The 23249-nt window shown below is 41.6% G+C and overlaps 1 protein-coding gene across 1 annotated transcript; it reads right to left on the bottom strand.

Annotated features, from left to right (window-relative positions):
• Positions 1-6163: 6163 nt before the first annotated feature.
• ldlrb (low density lipoprotein receptor b) lies at positions 6164-19432 on the bottom strand. The gene is made up of 18 exons (XM_073469481.1): positions 19164-19432; positions 13984-14109; positions 13446-13568; positions 12744-13115; positions 12342-12464; positions 12090-12212; positions 11714-11836; positions 11439-11567; positions 11146-11317; positions 10684-10911; positions 10479-10597; positions 10218-10357; positions 9805-9946; positions 9557-9709; positions 9268-9471; positions 8060-8134; positions 7779-7939; positions 6164-7662 (listed from the first exon to the last, which is right to left on the bottom strand). Exons 1-18 carry the CDS (start codon positions 19243-19245, stop codon positions 7624-7626), a joined length of 2634 nt encoding a protein of 877 aa, XP_073325582.1. The 5' UTR covers positions 19246-19432; the 3' UTR covers positions 6164-7623.
• Positions 19433-23249: the final 3817 nt, after the last annotated feature.

Raw genomic sequence — 23249 nt, 5'->3', positions numbered from 1 at the left:
AAGTTAAATCAATACTTAAAAAACATGTCCTTTATGAGCTACAGTCCTTTCTTTAGGCCATAATGTGTTTTCTCGTCATACAGCAAAGTGATAGGTGTGTTTGTATCATGCAGTCTCCTAATTGTAGGTGGAGCTGTAATTTTAATTTGTTAATAAAGCCTGGTTTTGTTTTGTGGATGTTTGCCTGGCTAAGACCTTGTAGGTTGCATTCATAAAACATTTTGGGAGCTTGCAAATTATAGTGTCCTTTCAGTCTACTTTTTCCTCTGTAATCCTTAATGATCATGTCATTGTACAGTAGATCATATTAGCTACAAACAGTAGAGGTGCAAAAACTGGCTCGCAAGAAAGTACAGCTACGCTTCTGGTCTACTTTTATCTGAGTTTGTGCGTGCGTTTGGGTATGTATATGTGTGTGACCTGCAGCCTCTGGCCTCAGGGTTCAGGAAAACACTTACTGATCACATGCCTGTGGACCTTCTTAAGCCATAAAGCTCGCTCTATAAGATCTCCACGTTTTACCCTTTGGGCCTCTCTGTGTGGTTTTAGGCCCCAGATCTCAGCCTCCGTCCATATTCTGTCTGTCTGTTTCTCCTTATCAGTCATGTGTAGGAAGGCAGTGACTGAGAAAAACACACTGCCATAACACAGGCGTGTGAATGTGAAGGCCAGACGGAGATCAGTCTTTTTCCAGGGTCCACTCCTTTTGTCCATAAAGGTTTTTGGTCTCCTTATCTGGACTCTGTTTATCTAATGAGACGTATCTGAGCTATAAACGAGATAACCACACCTTAAACATGTTGTCTTCACACAGGATATGAGCTATTCTAAGACTATCATAAAGACCAATAGCCTCTCATTTCAAACAGACTGGGACATTTGACCCTCATCCCAGTTTGTCAGCATTTTGTCTTTTTCCAGTCAAGGTTCCCGTCTATAAATATTTGGGTTTTAAATGTCGACCTCACAGCCTAAATCAGTCTGAAGCTACGGGGAGAGAATTTTTCACTTAATGTAAACATCACTGTTATTCCCTTCAGCTTTGACTACATGAAGCAGTGTGTTTGACTCTAGCCTCTCTGGTTCATGTGATGTGGATTATACAGGATCCCACTGTAGTGGTTGGGGCCCAACATATGGTAACACTTCACAATCAGGTCAAGATGAAGAAACGTGACTTTTCTTTACTGCCGCAGCTCCAGACAAATTGCACTATATGTGACCTACTAATGCCAGACAGAGGTTTCTCCTACTACTTCCTTACTTTAAAAATATGAATACATGATTTTTTTAACATGCATCCCTTTAGAAGTTGAATTCATGTTAGTACAAGTCGTTAGTATTAACCAAGGATTGATTTACAATAGTCTTATTCTTAAAATGCAACCACAGCTGGTTTTAAAGGCAAAAGAGATGAAATGATTAAAGTTGATAGAAAATGATTGGCTTTTTAAAAAAATATATATAATCACCTTAGTTATTTTCAAGGCAAAAATACATTCTGTGGTGGAGATGATTTGCTGCTTTTCTTTGTCAAACATGATCATCCTTGGGCTCTGGACTTAAATTATAGATGAAACAAGGATTTTTTGGGGACTAAACGATTAAAGTAGAATGGCACTTTAAGATCACTAGATCAAGGATCCACATCCAATTGTACAAAGTCATAGATACCAGCCACCTAAATATGCCTGATTTATTTATTTTTTTTCATCAAGATTTCATCAGAAATGTTGAAAAGTGAGAAAATAAAATCCTGGATCCGTCCCTTTATCAGGGTCCACGCCGAAAGTTAATGGGGTCTATTCTGGGCCAAGACCGATCCTCCATCCAAGTTTCAGTAGTTTTTGTGTAATCCTGATGACAAACCAAACAACCAACGGACACAGGTGAAAACATAACCTCCTTAGCGGAGGTAATGATTCAAGAAAATAACCCCTAAATTAATCAATAATGAAAGTTGCAACCCTCACAGCTGTGGCCAAAATCTGAGATGAGTAACTCCAACAAGATATACTGAAGAAAAAGGTTTGCTGATATAGGAATATTCTCTCAGAGGGCGAAAATCAATGCCCTTGTAATAAGGGCTACCATCAATATCTATGTTCCCTCTATCATCTCTCTATCACCTGTCACATGGGTGATTAAAATCTCATTTTTGGGAAGTGCATCAACACACTGATCGAATTAAGCTGCTTGATAGATAAAATACAGCTACTCCTGCATTTGCAAAGCCATCCTTTGTTTGACTTCCTTTACATTTTCACAGATGTCTTCCAGCATGTTAACTTCATCAGTTTTACTGGTTAAGCTGCCTAACTGTCTAACTGTTCAACAGTTGAAAATGTCAAAAGGGTACAGAAAGAAGCCCAAATGATCACAACCCAACTCTTCACCGGATTGGTGAGAAAAGGCCCATTTAGGCAACACTTTTTTAGGTGTATAATTACAAGTAAAACCCATCCAAAGGTCAAAGAACTTGAAGATCCTTAAATAGTCAAGTTGAACAATTCAACTGTATGATTGTACAGGATTTATCATTAAATGTTAGGACACGATCTTCTTTCTACTACATTAGATTATGATGAAGAATTGGCATTGGTATTGATCACCCAATTTTGTCCACGAAACACACTTGGATCAGAGGCTCGACTGAGCTGAACTGGGTCACTTTAAATCCACCATAGACCGATATTATGGTGTCATGGGAAAGACATCTGAAGTGTAAACCTCTTCAGGGTCAGAGCAGTTGAGCTCAGCGTGCTGACTCAGACTGAAAGAGATACATGTGAGACATCCCGTGAAACGAGACTCGACAATCGCTGTGAGAGATAGTTTTGGAATTAGTACAGGATTCCCAACAGAGCTGCTCATGACTTTCACCACCTTTCACTGATACAGCAGACCCACACTCAGTTCACAGCTAATCAACATAAACATCTTCCTTTACAGTATCAGTTGAACCCTGCTGCCTCCCGCAGCCGGAGATGCTTTGGTTCAGTGTGTTTGGCCCTCAGGTTGTTATGTCAGGTTGTTACCTTAGAATCAGGACAGTTGGTAGTCTGTTTGGTAACCTGACAGGGGAATATCTAACCACCACCTCCTCCCCCACCTCCACCTTCCGCTGTCAATTTTCAAGCACACTCCCCTTTCGCTTACGAGTCAGTGGTGTGAGATGCAACTCCACCCTAAGGCTGACAGCTGGCCAATAGGAAGCCAGCGACCATATGTAAATAATGAGGTGAGGAGAGGATGTGGATGACAGAGGGCACAGCAGGGGACAGGTGTCATTTGTCACCTGTGCCTCAGGTGTATCCTGCCTCATGGGTACAGCACACAAAGAAACTCTAATTTGCTATGAGTAGCAACCCATCAACAAAGATGATGCTGCTGATGAGAGAAGAACAAGATGTCCACTTAGATACAATGAGCCTCATTAGTGGTTCAAATGATCGTTTTATCAACAAACACATCAAAACTGGAGTGGATGCACAACACCACAGATACCATTTTGACTTCATGTGATGTGATGCTGTTGGGCGTGGAGTCACTGGAATGTTGATCCCAGTTCCCGTCAGACAACATACCACAGCCTCCCAGTAAGTTAAGATGGTGCAAGGTGTTCCTGAACAGGGCCTATCCCTAACATCAGATCTGTCCCTCTGTCACACACATAGGTGAAAAACAAAAAGTATATTTAAGCATGTGTATACCTTTATTCTGGTCTATTTATTCCTGTAAAACAGGCCTATTTCAACTACTTTATAAGGGTCAGATTTTTTTTCCTCCGCTTCCTTAGCTTTTTTAAAATTGAAAAAGAAATTTTATGTTATCTATTTTCAGTGTTAGAGGTAGATTGTAAGTTTGACTCTCTTAAATTAAATCAATTCAATGGAATAAGAGTATTTTTGGGCTTAGCAACAGACATAACTAATGAATGGGACAATAAGCCTGCTATTGAATGATCAAAGGGCTAGAATGAGGTTGACTACCAGTTGACTTGGTCCGCTTGAAAAACTTTTTCAAAACCAACTGTGTGTCGTGAGAGATTTTATTTTAAAAAATATTTAAACTGTACAGGGTAAAGACACTTTCTTTACCCTGCAGTCATCTCAGCTAGTAGTTGCTTTTACACTTATTTATTTATGCAACACAGAAGAATAAAGCATCATAAACTTAGCATAGGGGAACTCTATCCATGTCCATTGTTGAACAGCAATATTCAATTTGGAAATATCTGAACAACATAAAATAGACTGGAAAAGTGCTAAATGCGAGGTCATTTACCATAAATGTTGCTCTTTTGGGTCAACAGGGCTTTTAGAAAGAAATCAACCAGCTGGTAAAAGTACGATAAGAAAACGATCAGATCTTCTGATTTGAAACATTAGGACCATGACCTGCGGCAGGAAAATCCTCCTGTTTTTATTATTATTATCATTAATCAACAACTCTGTGTATTGTTTCTGCATTTTGAACTTCATAAAACTGATACACCTTCCCTTTTCTACTGGAGGGCTGTTTCTTGTATATAAATCACTTCCCAGTTATTACTGATGTTACTGATGCTACACTGATGCTACACCACTGCTTCCTCAGTGACCACCCCCACTGCACTTTGAGAGGGGAACCATTAACAGGCATGAATTATGGAGGAGGTTTATTTGGTTAGTGAGAGGATGTTTGCTATTATGGGTGCGTCAGGCCATCTGCACCCCGCGTGATTTATTGAATTCTACATAAATGTTTAATTCTCTTCGGTCTATTGAGAAACATGATGAAATGTTAGGCGTAGATTCCAATCACGGATTGAAAGAGATTTAAAGCAAACTGTTCATTGGTTGGTTGGTTCGTCAGCAGGATTTACACAAACTAATCAACGTATTTCCATGAAACTTGGATGGAGGATGAGTCTCGGCCAAGAAAAGACCCCTTTAACTTTGAAGGTCTATTCATCTATTCATTCACATTTCATGGATCTGGATAAAGGGACCGATCCAGGAATTATTTCTCACTTTCATAATGTATTTTGTTAATTTCTCAGGGAATAATGCATGGATCCTGATGGAAAAATCACATGTATTTAGGTGGCTGGTATCTATAAGTTAGCACAGTTTGATGAGGATCAAGTTTGATATTGGATTAGGCTTGATTGAATTAAAGGGGACTGTCAGGCCTTGGCATATGAATGCTCTCTACTGAGTTTAAAATGAAATGACCAGAATAAAAACCACAAACTCATGTCTTGACAGCAAAATAATTCCCCCTTGATCAGAAATTGAGCAGTCATTCTGGGTACTTTCCAATGAACAACTCAAAATTCATTAGTCAATTAATCATTTAAGACATTTTTTAATCAAAAATGTCAAACATTGGCCGGTTTCAGCTTCTTAAATGTGAGAATTCGCTGCTTTATGACAGTTAATGAAGAGTCTTGGGTTTTGGACTGTTGGTTGGACAAAAGAAGCAATTTGAGGACGTCACTTTGGGCTCAGGGAAATTGTGAGGAGCATTTTTTTGGACCTTTTATAGACCAAACTATTCACTGATCAATCATGAAACTAATCAACAGATGAATCGCTGATGAAAAGTAATTAATAAGGCCCTATTGAGGATATTACTGTAATTCAGAGCCTTTCTGTTAAAACTGAACCAACAGGTGATTCTAGTTCATCATCCAAATGAGAGGAAAGATGTGTGTTTATGTTGGCTTATGTACAAGGACATAAAATTCCCCATGATGTGATAACAAATCTGCTCTACTGGCAAAAGCAGAGAAGTAGGACATTAGTCTGATGGTGATGAGGTTGAACACTCATCCATCTGTGTGATGTTAGTGTTGTGTTGTCGATGGAGAGAGATGGCAGCGTTTCCAAGCAAAATAAACAGGTTTCATGGAGATCTATTGCGCCAAGTCCAATAATTGGTTTTGTCAGCTGAGCGCTCTGTAAGACATTTTGTCCTTAGATCAGGATCATTATATCTTATTTTTCTAATATAATATAATCAGGCTTGGATTAGATGAGAGCGTTTTTTTTGTTGTTGTTGTTGTTTTTTTGTTGTTGTTTTTTTGTTGTTGTATTTTTTCATCAGATATCCCAGTTTACATCAGTCATACCACTTTTCCCAGTTGTAAAACTGACTCATTAAAGTGAAAGACAGGTTAAGATTTTTCTTTTAATTAAAAAAAGACCAACACAATCAAAAACAAACAAGCAGGCTGTCGTGCATTAATCTTTGTCCCTATATACATGTTGCTGTGACGGAGAACATCGTACTTAGCACACTACGGTATGTGCCTTAAATCTCACAGTGAAAACAAAAAGTCACAGAACGGCAGACGGTTAATAAATTATGTGGAAAAATCACTGAAAAGAAACAAACAATGGTGGAAGAGAGCTTCTTCAGTATTTTCCTGTAGCACTGAACAGTAAAGGAACAGTTCACCAGCAAAACAGAGTTGCGGCATTCTTCTAAGCAACTGAAGTAGGTGTAGTCTTGTTTTAAAATGTAAAAAAAGAAACATAAAATGGCTCCATACAGCTCATTCTGAGCACAAAACTGAGCAGACGTCCAAAGGCTTGATCTAAGTTAAATAACAGCTGTACAATGTAATGGTTAGACAGGCTTTGCTGGAACAAGAACAGTTCACCGTGGTAACATATAGCATTACTGTATTTACAGCCGCGTGACAACAATCACATCTCTCATATATTTCCATAAATAAATAAAAGAATCTCTTAGATATTTACAGTATTTCTTGATTAAAATGTACAAAAGGCAACACCAGAGTGAACACGAGAGTGTTTTACAAAATATTTACAGAAAATATTTACATGTTATTATGATAAGTAATCACCTACAATCAGTTTTTTCATTTAAAAAAGAACATTTCCTTCATTTTTGGTTGACTTCAGAAAACTCAGCAGCTTTTCCATTTACAATGTAAACCACCTTCGACTCGACACACTCAAGATGACCTTGTTTGAAGAGGGGTCACAAAAGGGAAAAAACAAAACAAGAACAGACTATGATGGTTGACAGTTAAGACAAATGCCTCTGGGAGCCAACAAACTGTATAGTAAAGGCCACAGTATAATCATGAAGGCCAGTGGGGTCAGTAAGGCATTTATGTACATCCAATAAACTTCACTAAGTAGCCAGAGTGTGATTGGAAGGCACACACAAGTCTTAAGACAATATAGGTCGGGCTTGCAGAATTTAACATGTGTAAAGCAAGCGTCAACATCATGTTAACAAACAGGATACTTAAAGAAAAAATTTTCACAAAGCTTCAAAAGAGTCACAGCTCTGTTAGAGAACATCATCCTCTGAAACCTGGAGCAGTCCTTCGTTTTGAAACCATTTTGTGGTCTGACCAAATAGCTTCCTGCAGTTACGCTCTATTTTGTCATACTAAAGTTTCAAGGATTTTTTTTCACTTCTGTCTTCAGACTTGGACGGCACAGTGCTGAGGTCAGGAAACATACGCCATAAAATGAGCTCAGCGAGTAGAAGGGAGGGGCTGTAAAGCAGCAGCAGTAGAAGAAAAAAAGGGCTTTCCAAAAAGGAAGAAAATCACTTCAGATAAAGCTTCTGTCTTCTGTCTCCTTCATCTTTGGGTCATGCAACATCCACGTCCTCCATGCTCAGCATTTGTCTCTGTAACAAAAAGAGTCATATTGAATAAGCAAAGCTGTAAAAATACATACAGATGACTTTTAATGGAAACTTTATTTAATTAATAATACAGTGACTTGGTATCAAAGTCAAGATACCTGAGGATAAACGTAGCCATCTGAGCTGTTCCTGCAGATGTGGAGCTCATCCTCGGTGGTTTTCTGGTACACGGGGTTGTCAAAGTGGATGGTGTTGGTGTTCTTCAGACGCCAGTGTCTCCAGAGAAACACTGCTCCAAAGACCAGCAGGGACATGACCACTGCAGAGCAGAAGACGAGTTTAAGGTCATGTGGTGACATCAGGGGAGAAAAAATATATTGCATTGCATGTGTGAGTAAGGAGGGTAGACAGCCATAAAGAGCTGAAATGTGAGACTAACCTATTGGCACCACGATGTAGAGAGCCATGGGGTGGGATGAAGGGGCTTCTTCAGGCAGGGCTGCCAATCTGTTACCTGAAAAAGCAGAGAAAACAATGTTTTATTCATTTAATTCCTTTAAGTGAAAGAAAAGTTCAACACCACTCTTGTCTGTATAGTGAATAATGTAAGAAGCTACAGCCATAAAATGGTTAGCTTAGCTTAGCAGACAGTGAAGAATTTGTAAGTCACTGCATCCAGCCAAGAAACCGTCCTGCACAAAACACTTCGGTTTGTTTACATTATAAAAACAAATGACATAGTAAGTGTTGATTTGTGACCTTTAGAAGGATTTTGTTTCCTAGTTTTCCCATTTCCAGTCTTTATGCTAAGCTAAGCTAACAGTAGATAGCTTAGCTATAGCAGTTGGCTATAGTTTAATATTTACAGTACAGACATGAGAGTGGGCCTCACGTGGCTCAAATAACTCCCAGCAAGAATGTGATGGGTGAATTTCTCAAAATGTTGTTCCAAAACATTATTATTGTTATTTGAGATAATGTAGGCTACAGTGAAGGTTTATTTTAAAGTATATCAATGATCACTTCACTGGCCACAGAATGTGGGATAAGAGTTTCCGATTGGATGGTTCATCGGATGATCAAAAACATAGTTCGAGTCAACAGTTGTACCTCAAACTGCAGATAACTGCAGAATAAATACTTGTGCCTTACAGTAAATGTACCAGTTTCCTCTGGTGAAACCGAGCTACAACCTTTAAGAAGAGACTTTCAGACAGAAGGCGATGGGGAAAACCCATTATTTCCAATGGCTTGCATCGCACCATGGCGGGTTTTCACTGCGCTGAGCAAAGCAGCTTGCACCACCCAGCACACTGCTCTGCACACCTGCGCCAAAAGTTGAACCAGGGTGAACTTTGGCTGCAAGTCTCTACAGCCATGCTTGTTGCTCCTTAGGCTGTAGCTACTCAGGCACCGCTATACCTACTCAGGCATAGAGGTGCACCAAAGTATATACCTATTGTTGTCGATCATGCCGTTAGCATGGCTAAAAACACTTTAAACCCAGCTTTCCATTCATATTTGGAAGTAGATTAAGGACAATGAAGCACTTTGTCAGAGGTCAATTTTCTGTACTCTGTTCTGTATTTTATAATCACTTCATCAAACTGTGTTTTTCCAGAAATTATCCAGAGCCCCTCCCTGTACCTTGAGCAGTGGCGGCGGGCTGCTGCGTGCTCTGTGTGGTCTGGGTAGATGAGGTAGTTGTGGGTTTTTTGGTCGCTCTTGTGGTAGCTGTAGTAGTAGTAGTCGTAGTAGTGGTGGGGACAGGCTGCCTGGGCACAGGAGGTTTGGCGGTATCTTTCGGCGGGAGCGGTGCATCAGTTTCAGCAGGAGGGGCAACTGAGGCCGCTGCAGAAGTAAATATAAGAATTACCATCATAACTTAAGGCTAAATTTCAGTTTCTTTGAATTGCCACATGCAGGGAACACCTACCTGTCACACACTTCCTCATGTCAGGTCCCATGGCCATGCCGTCAGGGCAGGCACAGGTGAATTTGGGAGAGTGCTGGTTGATCAGAGGGGCGGGGAGGCACAGGAACTCACAGCCTCCATTCATATTGTTAGTCTCTCTGCACCAGTTTGTGCCTGAAAGAAGGAAACAACAAGCATTACAAATCATTTTATGGCCTCATCACCTTGTTGTTTGTTGTGATAAAGCAGATGGAGTGAAGTTTGTGTACCGTTTGGCTGCTTGAGGTTGTGGTACAGTACGATGTCCTCTGGCTGTTCCAGGTCCATTGCCAGCTTGGTGATGTCTTTTCCTGTCAGGCGGCTGGCACTAAAAACAGCACTGTTGCTCATGTCTGTCCAAAACACTTTCTCCTGTTTGAAAGAGAAATGCTATGTGAGTAAGAGGATTTCTTTGTTTCACTAATTCATTGTTTGCTGACGTTTCCTCAAACACCAAATGGATTGATTACAAAGAATGATTAAGGATAAGCACCACTGATCCAAATGTATTGGGAATAAAGTGCAGAATCAGCTCTGACTTTCTACCTCTAAACCAGATAACGTTTGCTATGCATGAACTGGATGACTGAGCAGATGTTAGTTCCCATTATGAATATATTAATGCCTAACTGTCTTTACTGACCTCAAACACAGTCAGAGAGAGGGGGTGGGAGAGCTTTTCCTCGTCGAAAATGAGACTGTGTCGTGTCCCTCCGTTCACATCGATGCTGGACAGAGTGTGCATCTTGGAGTCCACCCAGTACAGACGATGGTTAACCATGTCTGTCCAGAGAGACACGCAAAGACAGAAACAATTGAATTGTCATGATCACTGTGTGCCCATTAAACAGCCCGAATGGAATTTATTGGTTACCATTTAGTCCGTTCATGATGTTCTGCTTACCTAGGGTGATGCCATTGGGCCACATGATGTTATCTGTTACTAAGGCGACGCGATCCGCTCCATTCAACCCACTCCTTTCTATCTTGGCCTCCTCACCCCAGTCTGTCCAGTACATGAAGCTGAAGAAGGAACAGAGAAACTTTTAAAAACGGAAAACTTGATAATCGAACAAAAAGGTTAAAAAAATTCTGAAACGTTCACTTACTTATTCACGGGGTCGACTACGATGGCTCTCGGCTTCTCCAGGTTGTCTGTGATCAGGTTCTTCCTCTTGCTGCCGTCTGTCGTTGCCACAGAGATAGTCTTCAAAATGCTGTCGGTCCAGTAGATGTTGCCATGGATCCAGTCCACAGCAATGCCCTCTGGGGCCTCGATCCCACTGTCAATTACTACAGTGTGGTGAGAGGAGTCACCGGCCACGTCTATCTTGGAGCTGTCGGGGAAGAGATTCACGTTAGAGACATCTGTCGCTTTATCTGCAGTCCAGCCCACATCATAGTCTTTCACTAACAAAAGAGTAATCTTTATTTTTTATCTTGACCTGCATCCAGTCAGATGTAGTACAAAGTTGTAGATACAGGCATTCTGGTGCGGCTCAAGCCTCGTGGTAAATCTTACATAAACCCTTGACTAAGCCATCCTTGACCAAACACAGTTTCTTTCTAACCTGTAGATTTTCTTCAGAAACAGGTCAGACCAGTAGATCATCTTGTTAGGCATGTCAATGTCCAGAGCCACCGCATTCTTCAGCTCGGGGATCAGACGGACGTACTCGCTGCGGTCCACCGCCAGCTTCCTCACCTCGTGTCGATTGGTGAAGTAGAGGGTGGGTACAGTTCCTGGAGGACGTGGATGAAAAAGAATAAATTGTTTTTCAGAGAGAACTAAAAATCTACAAGTTACAATATGCAGTCAGATGCGACTCTTGAGAGTGAGAACAGGCTTTCTGTCAAACGTTACCTGATTCAGCCTTGCACGTCTTGGTCGCCGGGTCCATCTCATAGCCCTCCTCACAATCGCACTTGTAGCTGCCGGGCAGGTTGATGCAAATCTGACTGCAAGTGTCTGGCTCAGCACATTCATCGACATCTGCAGGTGGAGGAACAGAAGGTTTTAGATTGTATTTGCCCAGTTGGGAACATTTCTTGGAAAGTTTTTACAACACTGTTGACCCAAATCTGGTCACAGCCTCCTTCTAATGACTTGATTTCAAATGTAAGACTCCCTCCTCTCACCTTCACAGGTCTTCTTGTCTGTCTTCAGGCTGTATCCAGCAGGGCAGGAGCAGCTGAAGCCCACCTTCAGATCTGTGCATTGATGGGAGCAGTTGCCATTTCCAGTCAAACACTCGTTTTTGCCTGTGGAGACACAGATGCACAGTCATGACAACCATTTTCCTAATGGTAGCTCTAATCGACGGTGAATTTGCTCATTCAAACCACAGACTATCCAGGCCAGTCAACCCAGGCTGCCTGGCCAGCTGCTCCAATCATATTTTCCAGGCTGTGATGTGGTTTCTTTTTTTCTTTTTCTCTTTTTTCAATGCTGCTGAGCGTATAGCCAAACTCTGATACACTTCTTGGTCTGATGGTAAAATAAGACTTCACTCACCACACTCTCTGACAGGCTCATCGGACCAGTCCCGGCAGTCTCTCTGTTTGTTGCACACTTTCTCCATGCTGATACACTCCCCGCTGTTACACTTAAACATGGTGGGGGCTTCACATACATTTTCTGTGGAGAAGAACAAGGGATTATGAGTTCAACTGGAATCTAAAACATGTACTATTAGGAATCTACTATTTGCATCCATATACAGTTAAGTTTGTAGTTAAAACATGATAGGATGGCTGTGATAGTCACCTGTGCGGCAGCCCATCTCATCACTGAGGTCTCTGCAGTTGTGCTCTCCGTCACACTGGCGGCTGCCATGGATACAGGCGCCGTCATTACACTGGAACTCATCTGGACGACAAGTCGGATTACCTAGAAAGAGAAGACAAATGTGTGAATACAAGAGACAAGACAGAGGAGGATGAATGAGACGACGTAGACCGAGGAGAGAATCATCAGTGATGCGATTTGTTATGGATCTTGAGTCAGTATTGATGATACTGAGTGTGGCAACAGGATATTATGTTATATGAAAGAATGAATAGGCTACATCTGTTAGGCTCACTTTCCTATTAAAGTGAGCAGTAAATACGATTTATCAGAGGAAAATAGGTTTGCAGAGGAGTAGATGAGCCAAAAAAACCAACTCACTGCAGTTGTACTCGTCCGAATGATCCTGGCAGTCCATGCCTCCGTCACACCGCCAGCTGCCGTGGATGCACTCCCCGTTAGCACACTGAAACTCGTGGACGCTGCAGCGTGCCACTTCCTTGTGTAGCTGCTTTCCCTCACAGTTCTCCTCATCAGACCCATCGCCACAGTCTTTGTCTCCATCGCAGCGCCACAGAACCGGCACACACACCGAGTTGTTGCACTGGAAAGAACGGGAGCTGCAGGTGGGTGTGGGGCAGGAAGCCTCGTCTGAGCCGTCTGAACAGTCGTCGTCCTTGTCGCAAACGAAGGTGGAGGATATACACTGGCCATTGGCACATCTAAACTCATCAGCTTTGCATTGTTTGGTCGCTGTGGAGGGCAGAAGAGGGAGAAGAGAGGAGTTAATGTGATGATAAGGCCAGAAGTGGACACAGACTCCCTTATTTCCTCATGTTATTTGTATTTGTCTCAATACACTTTCTAGTAACTATTTATATACGATATACTGTCTTATAGTAAATGCTCACTAGCTTTGTGATTTCTTCTGCTTCCATTTCCCTGGGATGGATCAATAAAGTGTTCTTATCATGAACAACATAAATCCCTTGTGGACACTGTATCCCTGGAGGCAAAATCAGGAAGTCCTTCCTTGTGTGTCTTTCTTTATAACCCTGATTGTTTTATTTATTTATTACTTACTGCAGTTCTTCTCATCGGCCCCGTTGTCACAGTCAGCTTTGCCGTCACAGTGCCAGCTCTGTGGGATACACTGGTTCATGGGAAGGCCACAGTTGTACTGTGTCTGCGAGCAGGTTTTGGATGCTGAGGATTGAAACAGGAAATATGATTCATGTATTCACAGAGAGATAAGTACAGTTAGAGTACGGACAATCATTCACTTATTAAAAACTACTGTTGTACAGAGGCTTCATTGATACGCTTCTGAGTCGATGTTGTAAGATAAGATTAGATAAGATAATCTATTATTGATCTCTTGATGGGGAAATTCAAGTGTTACAGCAGCAGCAGCGACAGAAATAAGTACAGCTTGATAATTTAAAAAACAAAAAGTATATATAATTAAAAATATAAAAATGATGAGCAGGTCAACAGTCAGGCATTCAGGTACAGATAATGGTTCTGTGCTAGATTTCTATCATATCTTGATATGATTTTAGTTAAAACTAATGAACATTCACCTTTAGTCACTGATAAAAAAGATCAAAATAAAACATACCGCAGGTTTCAGGCAGCTCATCAGTTCCATCACCACAGTCGTCGCTTCCATCACAGATCCACCTACGGGTGACGCACCTCCCATTTCCACACTTTAACTGAGTGGAGCTGCAGATGTAGGCTGCATCTGGAAATGATAAAAATTACAGCGCTCAGTGTGACACGAGGACAAACTACTGACTTATCAGGATTTACTGCTCAATATACACTTTGCTGCTCGTGAGCACCATGCAGTAATGTGAGCTGGTACCAACACAAAAAAAAACATATCCTTGTGAGGTTAATATGTAACAGATAATTACACAAAAAATCCAGATAATGTTCAGATAACTGACAGTGTGAAAACCACACCTTTTACTCTTTGCTTAACAAATTAAGATAACAACACTGTGAGGTTCCCTGACTCCTGTTAGAACAAGATATGAAGTAATGAGACTTTGATGTGAGGTGTTTGGATACAGGTGGTCGTTTGCTGGTTTAAAAGTATGGCAATTTAAAAGTACTGTATCTCTTAACCTTTTTTGAAGCCTCTCTTTATTTCACTTTAATTTTGGACATTAAAGTACATGTTTTACAAAAATATAGCTAAAATAAGAGATAGGTAAAAGATAAATTAATGTTTGAGGAGTGATAAGAAAAAAGAAAGCGGGTTTAACTCAACAGCACACCTCTGCTTCTCACTGTTTTGACACATTTCAGGTATGGAACAAAACTCACACCCATCGTTTTGTCACGTAAGTGGAAACCGCTTCACTGCTCAGCTTGTCTGAAGTGAGTATTTTGGGCTCAGAGGTCTCAACCCCGAGACGATCACACCTCAGTGAAGCCTCTACTCAAAGCATCAACATCGAGGCACATGTGAAGCCAACACAGGCCAACAACCCATCTCCCATCCTCCATCACCTACTGGACTGTCTGTCCCTCCTGGGACCTGGAGGCTGAGGACATGACAGACTATCCCTTTAAGACAATAGATATGGGAGGAGTTGAACAATCACACCACCAGGAGCTGATTGGCCCCAGTGTGCAATTCCTCGTCACCACAGTGACCCACAGACCGAGGCGGAGACTACAAACACAAGGAAGTCTGTCAGCGTGACTGTGTCAATGAGCGATGACAGTGAGAAAAAGGGTGGCAGTTCAGGTCCTACTGATTACAAAAATAAGGAGAGGATGCTTTCTCAACACTGGGCTTGCCACCAAAGGTCACCCCCCCTCCTGCTTTGTAAATGTACAAACCAAAGCAGAAGTGAGAAGTTGACTGAATTTCACTCTCTTTTTCTCGAGGGCATTACGTCGATTCTGGGATTTCACTAATTGAGGGAAAAACCTTGGCTGATCTTGAGAGGCTGTGTAACCCACACACTCTTGCTCTCACTGCTTTCTGGGAAACCACGTACACACAGAGACGCTCACACACATGGAGGCCAGGCGTGCAGCCAGCGTAGATTCCAGGAATAGACTTTCCAAAGCATACCCCAGCTGTCCCTGAAGATATGAGAAAGTTACGATGAAATTTAAGATTTAGAGCTTCCCTGAGACTCTCCCTCACTTTCTCTTTCTTTGAGAACCGTTCATTCATTCCATTTGTAGAAGGAGACACAAAAGTAGGTCAAATGCTGACACTTCCTGACCTTTCAGTGCTCCAATGTTTTCATTTTCCACTGCTAATCTTCCCGGCCGCTTCCACATATGGGTCACGGGCCTCCCAAGATTCGGAAAGAGGAGGTTTCCTTTCATTCTTTACTGTAAGTCTGTGGTGAAAAGTTCAAGTTGGAAGCAGTTATCCTCCAATTTGTCCTGAGCATCTTAAGTTTTAAGTATTTAAAAATCTTCTATATTTATTTAAGATATAAGTCAAATTTAATTGGAAACAAAAAAAAGAAAAAACAACTTCTTAGTGATCCGATTTAGCATGTTTGGTCTCTATAGCTACTCAGAAAGTTAAATTGAGTCACCACCTACACCACAATTTCTTCTCATATTCAAAAACCTGCAAACCACAGATGAGAAACCAGCGTTCACATGCTTAATCTTATTTTGAACAGCGGAACAGGCAACCTGCTGCTGACATTTACACCTATAGACAGATGTCATACTTCAGATAAGAAGAGCTGTTTGAACAGTGCCTGGAGCAGAGAGACAGCATCGTTCATATGCTATTTATAACCACAGTGTGAGCCTGACAACCGGCGCACCATCCAGTAATAACACTACCATGTAAGACCATTACAGTACGAGCTCACACACACACCAGACTGCTACGATTCTCTTCAAAATGCACAAAAAACAGATTTTGACAGCAGAAACTGGCCGAATGAAAGGCAGATACTCTGCTGTTAGACAACTCGTCATCACGATGCTGCATGACAACAATCCTCCTTTGTGACCACATGTGACTTTGTCCACTAACAATGCATTCCTGTCTTTTTATGGCACATGCATGCAGTACGCACACACCAAAAACCTTCACAAAGAGGTGTGTTTATTGACTCAAACATACACCCAGCAGTTAATAAATAACCAGGATGCATATGCATCACGAGGAGCAACAGCAGCTCGCTCCAGCATCGGATGTGGGTTTGTACCGGTTCAGTAATCTAATGTAGCTGCTGTTGTGTTCACTGAGGTCACTGGGTAATACTGCTGGACAGCAGTGTGGCCAACTAAAGTCTGATTCCCTCATCTTAGTGTAAGACTCTGGGCATACATGTTAGTGCAAGACTTCTAATTCAAAACTTGGTAATGAGGTTAGCAACTGCAGACAAACTGCAGCACATTTTCCTCTGTGGCTTTCACTTAATGGTAGCACCTTAACCTCAACCTGCGGGGAGCTATATGTTGACTATGTAGAGTAAATTGTGACACCAGCACGTCTCTGCAGCAGGTGGTGGAAAACAACTTTGTACATTTGCTCCAATACTGTACTGTAGAATTTCAAGTACTTACACTTCACTTGAGTGTCACCATTTAATGCTACTTTACACTTTTACTCCACTACTATAATCTGACAGCTTTAATTACAAGTTATTTTGTTTCATGCACAATGTTACAGTATGATCTTTTTAAATTTACATTTTTTTCTTTAACTGCAAAAAAGAGCCTGAATTTAACAAAGTCCTACTAACAACGGGAGAGAAGCTTATGTTCTGTTTTTATATGCCCATGCAGCATTTAGAGAGGCGAGTAAGTGAGGAGGTCGTCCTGCCTGATGTCCAGTTTGTGAAATATTTTGTTCATTCACACGCTCTATGTGTTGCTCAGCTAGCATGCTAACAGTGTTAGCTCGCTATGCAGTTGACCTTTTTCTCTCAAACTACAATCTTCTGGCACACAGGGCACACGGTCTGCCCAAAATCTGCCGCAAAAGTTTCACAAGCTCATTGGTGATCTCGGCTGTTCATGTAGGAATAGATTGACTTCGGGTTGACTCGAAAACTTCCACTGATGTGGAAACAAGGCGTGACGCTCTCTCTCTCTCTCCACTCTAATGTCTTGTGACTTTATTTTTATCTATTTTTAATCTTAAAGGATCTCCGTGGAGCTTCTGTGTTGTGCTGGAAGCCGGTCGTTGATTGAATTCAAATGATCCCTACCTCAAGCAACTATAACAACCAAATTATACAAATGCATCAGTAGTAATCATGTGATACTTTTACTTATGTAGGATTTTAAATGCAGGACTTTTTACTTGTAATGGAGTATTTTCACACTATTATCTACGGATCTGAATGTTTCTTCCGCCATTGTGTGGAGGTGTTTCTAAATGATTGACAGCTGAAACTCCACAGTGATTTTCTTTATGAGTCACCGCGGTCCAGAGGTTCAGTCCCCCATGTAAAACAAAGACCTCTTCACTACAGTGCATAGCTTTGCCTCATTTCAGGAGTATGCTGAACACTGACAGTGAATACTTTAAACAAACCAAAGCCAGACCTTTAAACAAAGAGAAAGAAAGCGCACATGAATATCATTCTAGCACACACCGGCAGATCTGTTGCCTGGAAGTGAGCCCCAAGAACTGGAAGAAAACTGAAGTTTTAATCTGAAAATCTTTTATAGCAGAGTTTAGATTATTGGGGGATTACTGGAGCAGCTGGCAGAACGGGCCTGGTGCCTAATTCTCAGCACACCGTTAGCCTTACGGGGCATTAGGTTCATTCCCCAACAAATAATGTAGACATATGAAAATAACTACCAGATTTTAATTCATTTGTGTCCAAACATTTCCCTTAAATTTGGCCCCAGAAGACTCAGATTAGATTCATTTTTATTAAGAATTGTTTTATACAACATCAAGCGGATATTCTGATCTGTTTGATTGTTAGTGGCTGTCTATGAACTATAAATACTTCTTTATTTGGGTCACAGGTGTCCTATATTCGCTGTATTTGCCTCAGAGGAGTCAAACACTGTGCTTCTTTAAAAAGCATCTTAAAACACCTTCTTTTTTTCTTTGGCTTCCTCTTGATTTTGTACCTAATATTTTCTCTCTCCAACAGGGATGATTCTGCTTGTTTCTCAACTCTCTCTTTCTCTTTTACTTCTGACAGTTGGCGCTTTTCCTGCATGTCGTTTCCTCCAGCGTGTGGCGGAGACAAGGATGGAAACGCTGATGTTTTAGCCGCACCCTTCTCGATGACATCCGCCGGTTTCTGCGTTAGTCCCGCCCTCCTGAAACTTTAAACCGGCGGAATGGACGAACGTGATTGGCTGATCGGTCGCCTTCTCCAACGAAACGAACTAATCAAATTGCGGTGCGTAAATTCCATTCATTTACCCGAAATTGTGTCGTTATCACATATTTCACTATCGATTTGCGTGTCAGAGTTATTGTTATTACTAAATTAAGACGAGAATTTAAAGTAAAAGTCTGAATGAACCAAATATTGCTCCTCACTCAAAGAAATTCTTACGATTCACCGCAAGACCTCATGGAAACATTTACATTTGTAATATATAAACAACCCAAAAGCCCGAATGACGCCAGAATCAGATGTGCCATTCCCATTTTTTCATTTACACATGAAATATACTATATTATATCTACATATGTGCAACTAATATAAGTCAGCTTCGCAGAATGTAAAAGACTGGAGCATCCCCCTGTGTGGTGAGAAAGGAGGAAACAGAGGAAAGGAAAGGAAAAGAAAGGAAAGGAAAGGAAATTCTGTTTCTTACCTGCTTGAGCCCAAAAGTGAACGAGCATCAGCAGACACCAGCATGTGGACAGCCCGCTGAGTCCCCTCCACATCTCAAACATGTCCTGTCCTCCTTCTCTGTCCTTTTTTGACACCTAAAGAAAAGTCAGTCAGCTGTGAGCGCAGGTATAAGGAGGACAGTGGGCACAGTTTAAAGCCGTGCGTAAAAAGGCTCTGGTTCAGGCGGAGAGGGCAAACAGCAGAGTCACGCCGCGGCTGTGCGTAAAAAGAGTGCCAGCAAAATATTATGAGGTCCGAGTCACATCTGACGATTTTCTAGGAAGCTGACAGGGGGGCGGGGCTAAAGCAGTGGTGTGATGTTTGAAAATGGACGTGAGCACCGCCGGGGGGCGGAGCCATATAGTGCTGTATCACTGAGTGTCGTCCTCCCATCACCCCTCCATCCTCCTAAACCGGTGTGTGTGCGTGTGTGTGTGTGCGCGTGTGTGTGTGCGTGTGTGTGTGTAAGAGAGATAATGATTGAAAGGAATTGGATGAACTGAACAAAGGCAGTTCACGTCTTACTGGTGCTGTCTCTATAAGAAGAAGCAGCTTTTACACTGGTCACACATGTGGAGCATGTCATTAAAACCCACAGTCACGCCTTACAGATAACATAACCGTCATTACACTACATCAAAAAAGGCAAAAAGAAACCCTCTGTTTGTGTCAAACCACATGAGGAGCCCTCTGTAGCAGCAGGGCTTTGTGGGTAAACTGAGGGGTGATGCATACTGGAGCTTTGTTTCCCACAGAGATGAGGTGGAGGCAAGTCTTTCACAGCAGCTGCCAGCCTCACATATACAAAGAAACTCTCCTCGTATGATTTCTTGCAGCTTTTGTATTGAACGAGAGTATTCAAATATAAAACATCATGTTAATCTGTATCCACAGTCGCTGCATCTGTTCCTGCTCCAAAGCAAACACACGATTTGCAAAACAAAACATCATTAGTAGGAAGGGAAGGTCGGATGTATTAACTGGGAGGGAGTCTTCTACATCTTCTTATCCCTGCTGATTTACGTAGCTCCAAAAAGACAAACAGAGAATAGTACCCTTCCTCGGAAAAGTGATTCAGTTTTCCTATCTTCCCCCAACAAACATGCTGTATCTCATGCATGACTTCACTTTGGATCAAGATATAAATAGTGGTTATGACTTCACAGATTAGAAGAGGAGAGTAGCTTTTACTCTGATGAATGGAGGGAGTTTTGGTTCATGGCTACGTTAATATTTAAGAGGTGAATCAGATAGAGGGATTGTTTCCATTAAGGGACCCTGTGAAGTGTGTGTGTGTGTGTGTGTGTGTGAAGAGGGGGAGGGCCTTGCTGGGCTCCTAGTAGAAGCCGGGAATGAGCTGAGGGAGGTATTCCTGGAATGTCGAAATAGCGGCTGGATTACATACTCTGCTACTACACCCACCATCACCACACTGTGTCTGAACTATGAACACATCCACAGAGAGGCACACTGAAAGTGCTGTGTGCACGTGCAGGGGTGTGCATGCACACAGAACAATTCCAGCTGCACCTCCATGCATGATTTAAAAATCAACTTCATCTTCAACTTATGAAGTACAAAGTGAGTCATGTGTGACTCACTCAGATCTTTTCTGTCTCCTTGTTGTAGACATTGTGTGACTGATAACAGACATGAGAGTCAGGTACTTTTAAGTTTGGTTACGTTGACATTTTCAGCTCAGTTGAAGGACTACGTCAGTGAAAAAACTTCCATCTGATGTTCATAAAAGAGACAACAGACCTTTTTTCACAGGAGACTTTTTGCCCTGTTATATTAGGAAAAGCACAGGTGGAATTTCCATCATTGATGATGGCTGCATTCCATTCAGGTGAGCTAGTTCCAGGGCTCTGGTATTGTGCCACTGAGATGACTCACTGGGACAGGTGAAAGTACGGAGCCATCGTTAACGTTACTGGTCACACCTGTGATTTCCTTCGTTGGACAAGCCGAGATGTCTTCAGTGGAAACATCCTGGTTTGTTATGTCTCACCAAGTTTAAAACAACGATGTGAGCTACTTTTTGTGTATTTGGTAAATACTGTATATGCACAGATGCAAATGCTTGGTTGGCAAAAATCTTATTCATCGTAGTCTTTGACACGTGTGAACTGCTCCATGTGGGACAATTTATACTCGTCCAAAAACAATTTTCTCCCAATATACCAGTAGCCTGTTAATCAGGTGGATTTAGTTTCACCTCATCTCATTATTATTCATTTACTAACAAATACCACACCAACAAACTCACGAATTTAGAAGTTTATTGCATGTTGGAGGAGAGCTAAGGTGATGTAGGAGGGATGGATTAAGGGTCCGGAGAGAGGGTAGTGGGATGAAGGGATGAGGGTAGAGGATACTGGGGTTGTGATGGATGGATGATGGAAGGGAGGAGAAAAGGGGGTTTGGGAGGAGAGATGTGAAGGAAATGGAGAAGGTGAGCTTAAATGCTTTTTGTGCGGAAATAGGATGTGTTTGAGGCGCTATCTTTGTTCTCTTACCTAGATCTAAAACGTCATTTATTATCACCTGTAGTTGCAGAAAACCACCGTGAATGTGAGTAGAAATTCAGAATCCTGGAACCAGGTTAACTGATTAGCTCTTCTGCAGATATCGTCAACGTCATTGTCATTATAGTGTCAGTAAACACAGAATTACGTGAGGATTACATACAAGTGTAAAGGCAGGTCTTCATAGAGCCTTGAGATCTTATCATCCACTTGGTATCAACAATACTATTTATTGCTGCACACTACTTTATCTAATACATGTGTGTGCACAGTATGTGTGTTTTCTGACCTTAGCGATATGTGCTCTGCCATGTGAAAGTCATGTCCAGTGTCTCAGGGCCAACAGATTTGATAAAACTACACACGTGTAGACACACACACGCGCGCGCACACGCTGAAGGACAGTTATGATGATAGTAATGGGAGCATGAGTGTGTGCACTTTATGTCTGTGTGTAGTTTTCACAACTCAAGGTCTCACAGGCCATTACGTCTTAACATTTGAAAGTCTGTGTCATGGAGTAACAAAGCCATATTTAATGAGCATATAAATAGTTACTCTTTGAAGGATGCACCTTTCCTGTGTTTTTTCTTTTGGTGCTAAACTGAGTCAAATATTATTATTATTATTATTATTATTATTATTATTATACAATTAACCATTTTACACTGGCCATGACAACCAACATGCTAACTTGTCGGGCTAGTGGCCTTCATGGACAGCATGGAGGAAGTAAATGACACGGCTTCCATTTTCCTCCATGCTTTTACCCTTTTTTCCTGTTTAAAAAAAAGAAAAGTTTTTAACAGGTTCCTCTCTGAAGTATAACTTCCTATAAAAGATGCTTTATTAATTTACAAGCAGTCTGTAGGTTTATTGCTGAAACACAGAAGTAAAAGTGTCACTATGAAGCCAGTAAAGGGAACATGAATGTTATTCCTTTACAATCAGTTGGGGTCATCAGAGTAGAGCCCAAACAAAGCCTAAAAATGATCAGATTCATGCTAAATGTAAAAAGGAGACAGTTATCCACTTTCAGCAAGCATGGTGTGTCAGTGGACATCTTTTTAAACGCCTGAGTCTGCTGCTACATCTGTGTCTGTTTTGGGGACTTCAGGAGCAGCTGCCCTGCCCTTTGGACAGATGTTTACAGCTGGTTTTGAGTTGCTGCAGAAATCCAGGAGTTCCTAGAATTCAGGAAACCGAGTCTGACCCCCTCCCCCCACTTCTCTGTAAGACCTCCAACACAGACCTCACTGTCGAGGTTCTCTGTAAAACCACATTCACACATCCAGACATGTGCCAAGTTCCTCCCTTCTCCAAAATGGACACCGTACATTCAACATAATTCTCAGTGTGCCCGCCAAGCCACGCACAGAATCAACATAAGTATGAGGGGTAAAATAAGGTTGTTTATATCATCTGGAGAAAGAGTTTCTGTATTCGTTTCATTTATTTGACCTTACTGAGAAGTGAGTCGAGGGGAATGTTGACTGTATATTTCATGTAATGTTGGAGGCACTGGGAAGGTGGAAATA

Source organism: Pagrus major, chromosome 1 (genome assembly GCF_040436345.1).
Source record: "Pagrus major chromosome 1, Pma_NU_1.0".
NCBI classification, from domain to species: Eukaryota; Metazoa; Chordata; class Actinopteri; order Spariformes; family Sparidae; genus Pagrus; species Pagrus major.
This window is presented reverse-complemented; position numbering and strand designations above follow the sequence as displayed.

What these genes read in the sequence shown, in the direction of transcription:
- ldlrb (XM_073469481.1), bottom strand. Translation starts at nt 19,245, where the DNA reads ATGTTTGAGATGTGGAGGGGACTCAGCGGGCTGTCCACATGCTGGTGT. An exon ending in GGCCGATGAGAAGAACTGCA is followed by an intron (nt 13,116 to 13,445) that starts GTAAGTAATAAA and finishes TGCCCTCCACAG; the next exon opens with CGACCAAACAATGCAAAGCT. An exon ending in TTTCTGAAGAAAATCTACAG is followed by an intron (nt 10,912 to 11,145) that starts GTTAGAAAGAAA and finishes CTTCCCCGACAG; the next exon opens with CTCCAAGATAGACGTGGCCG.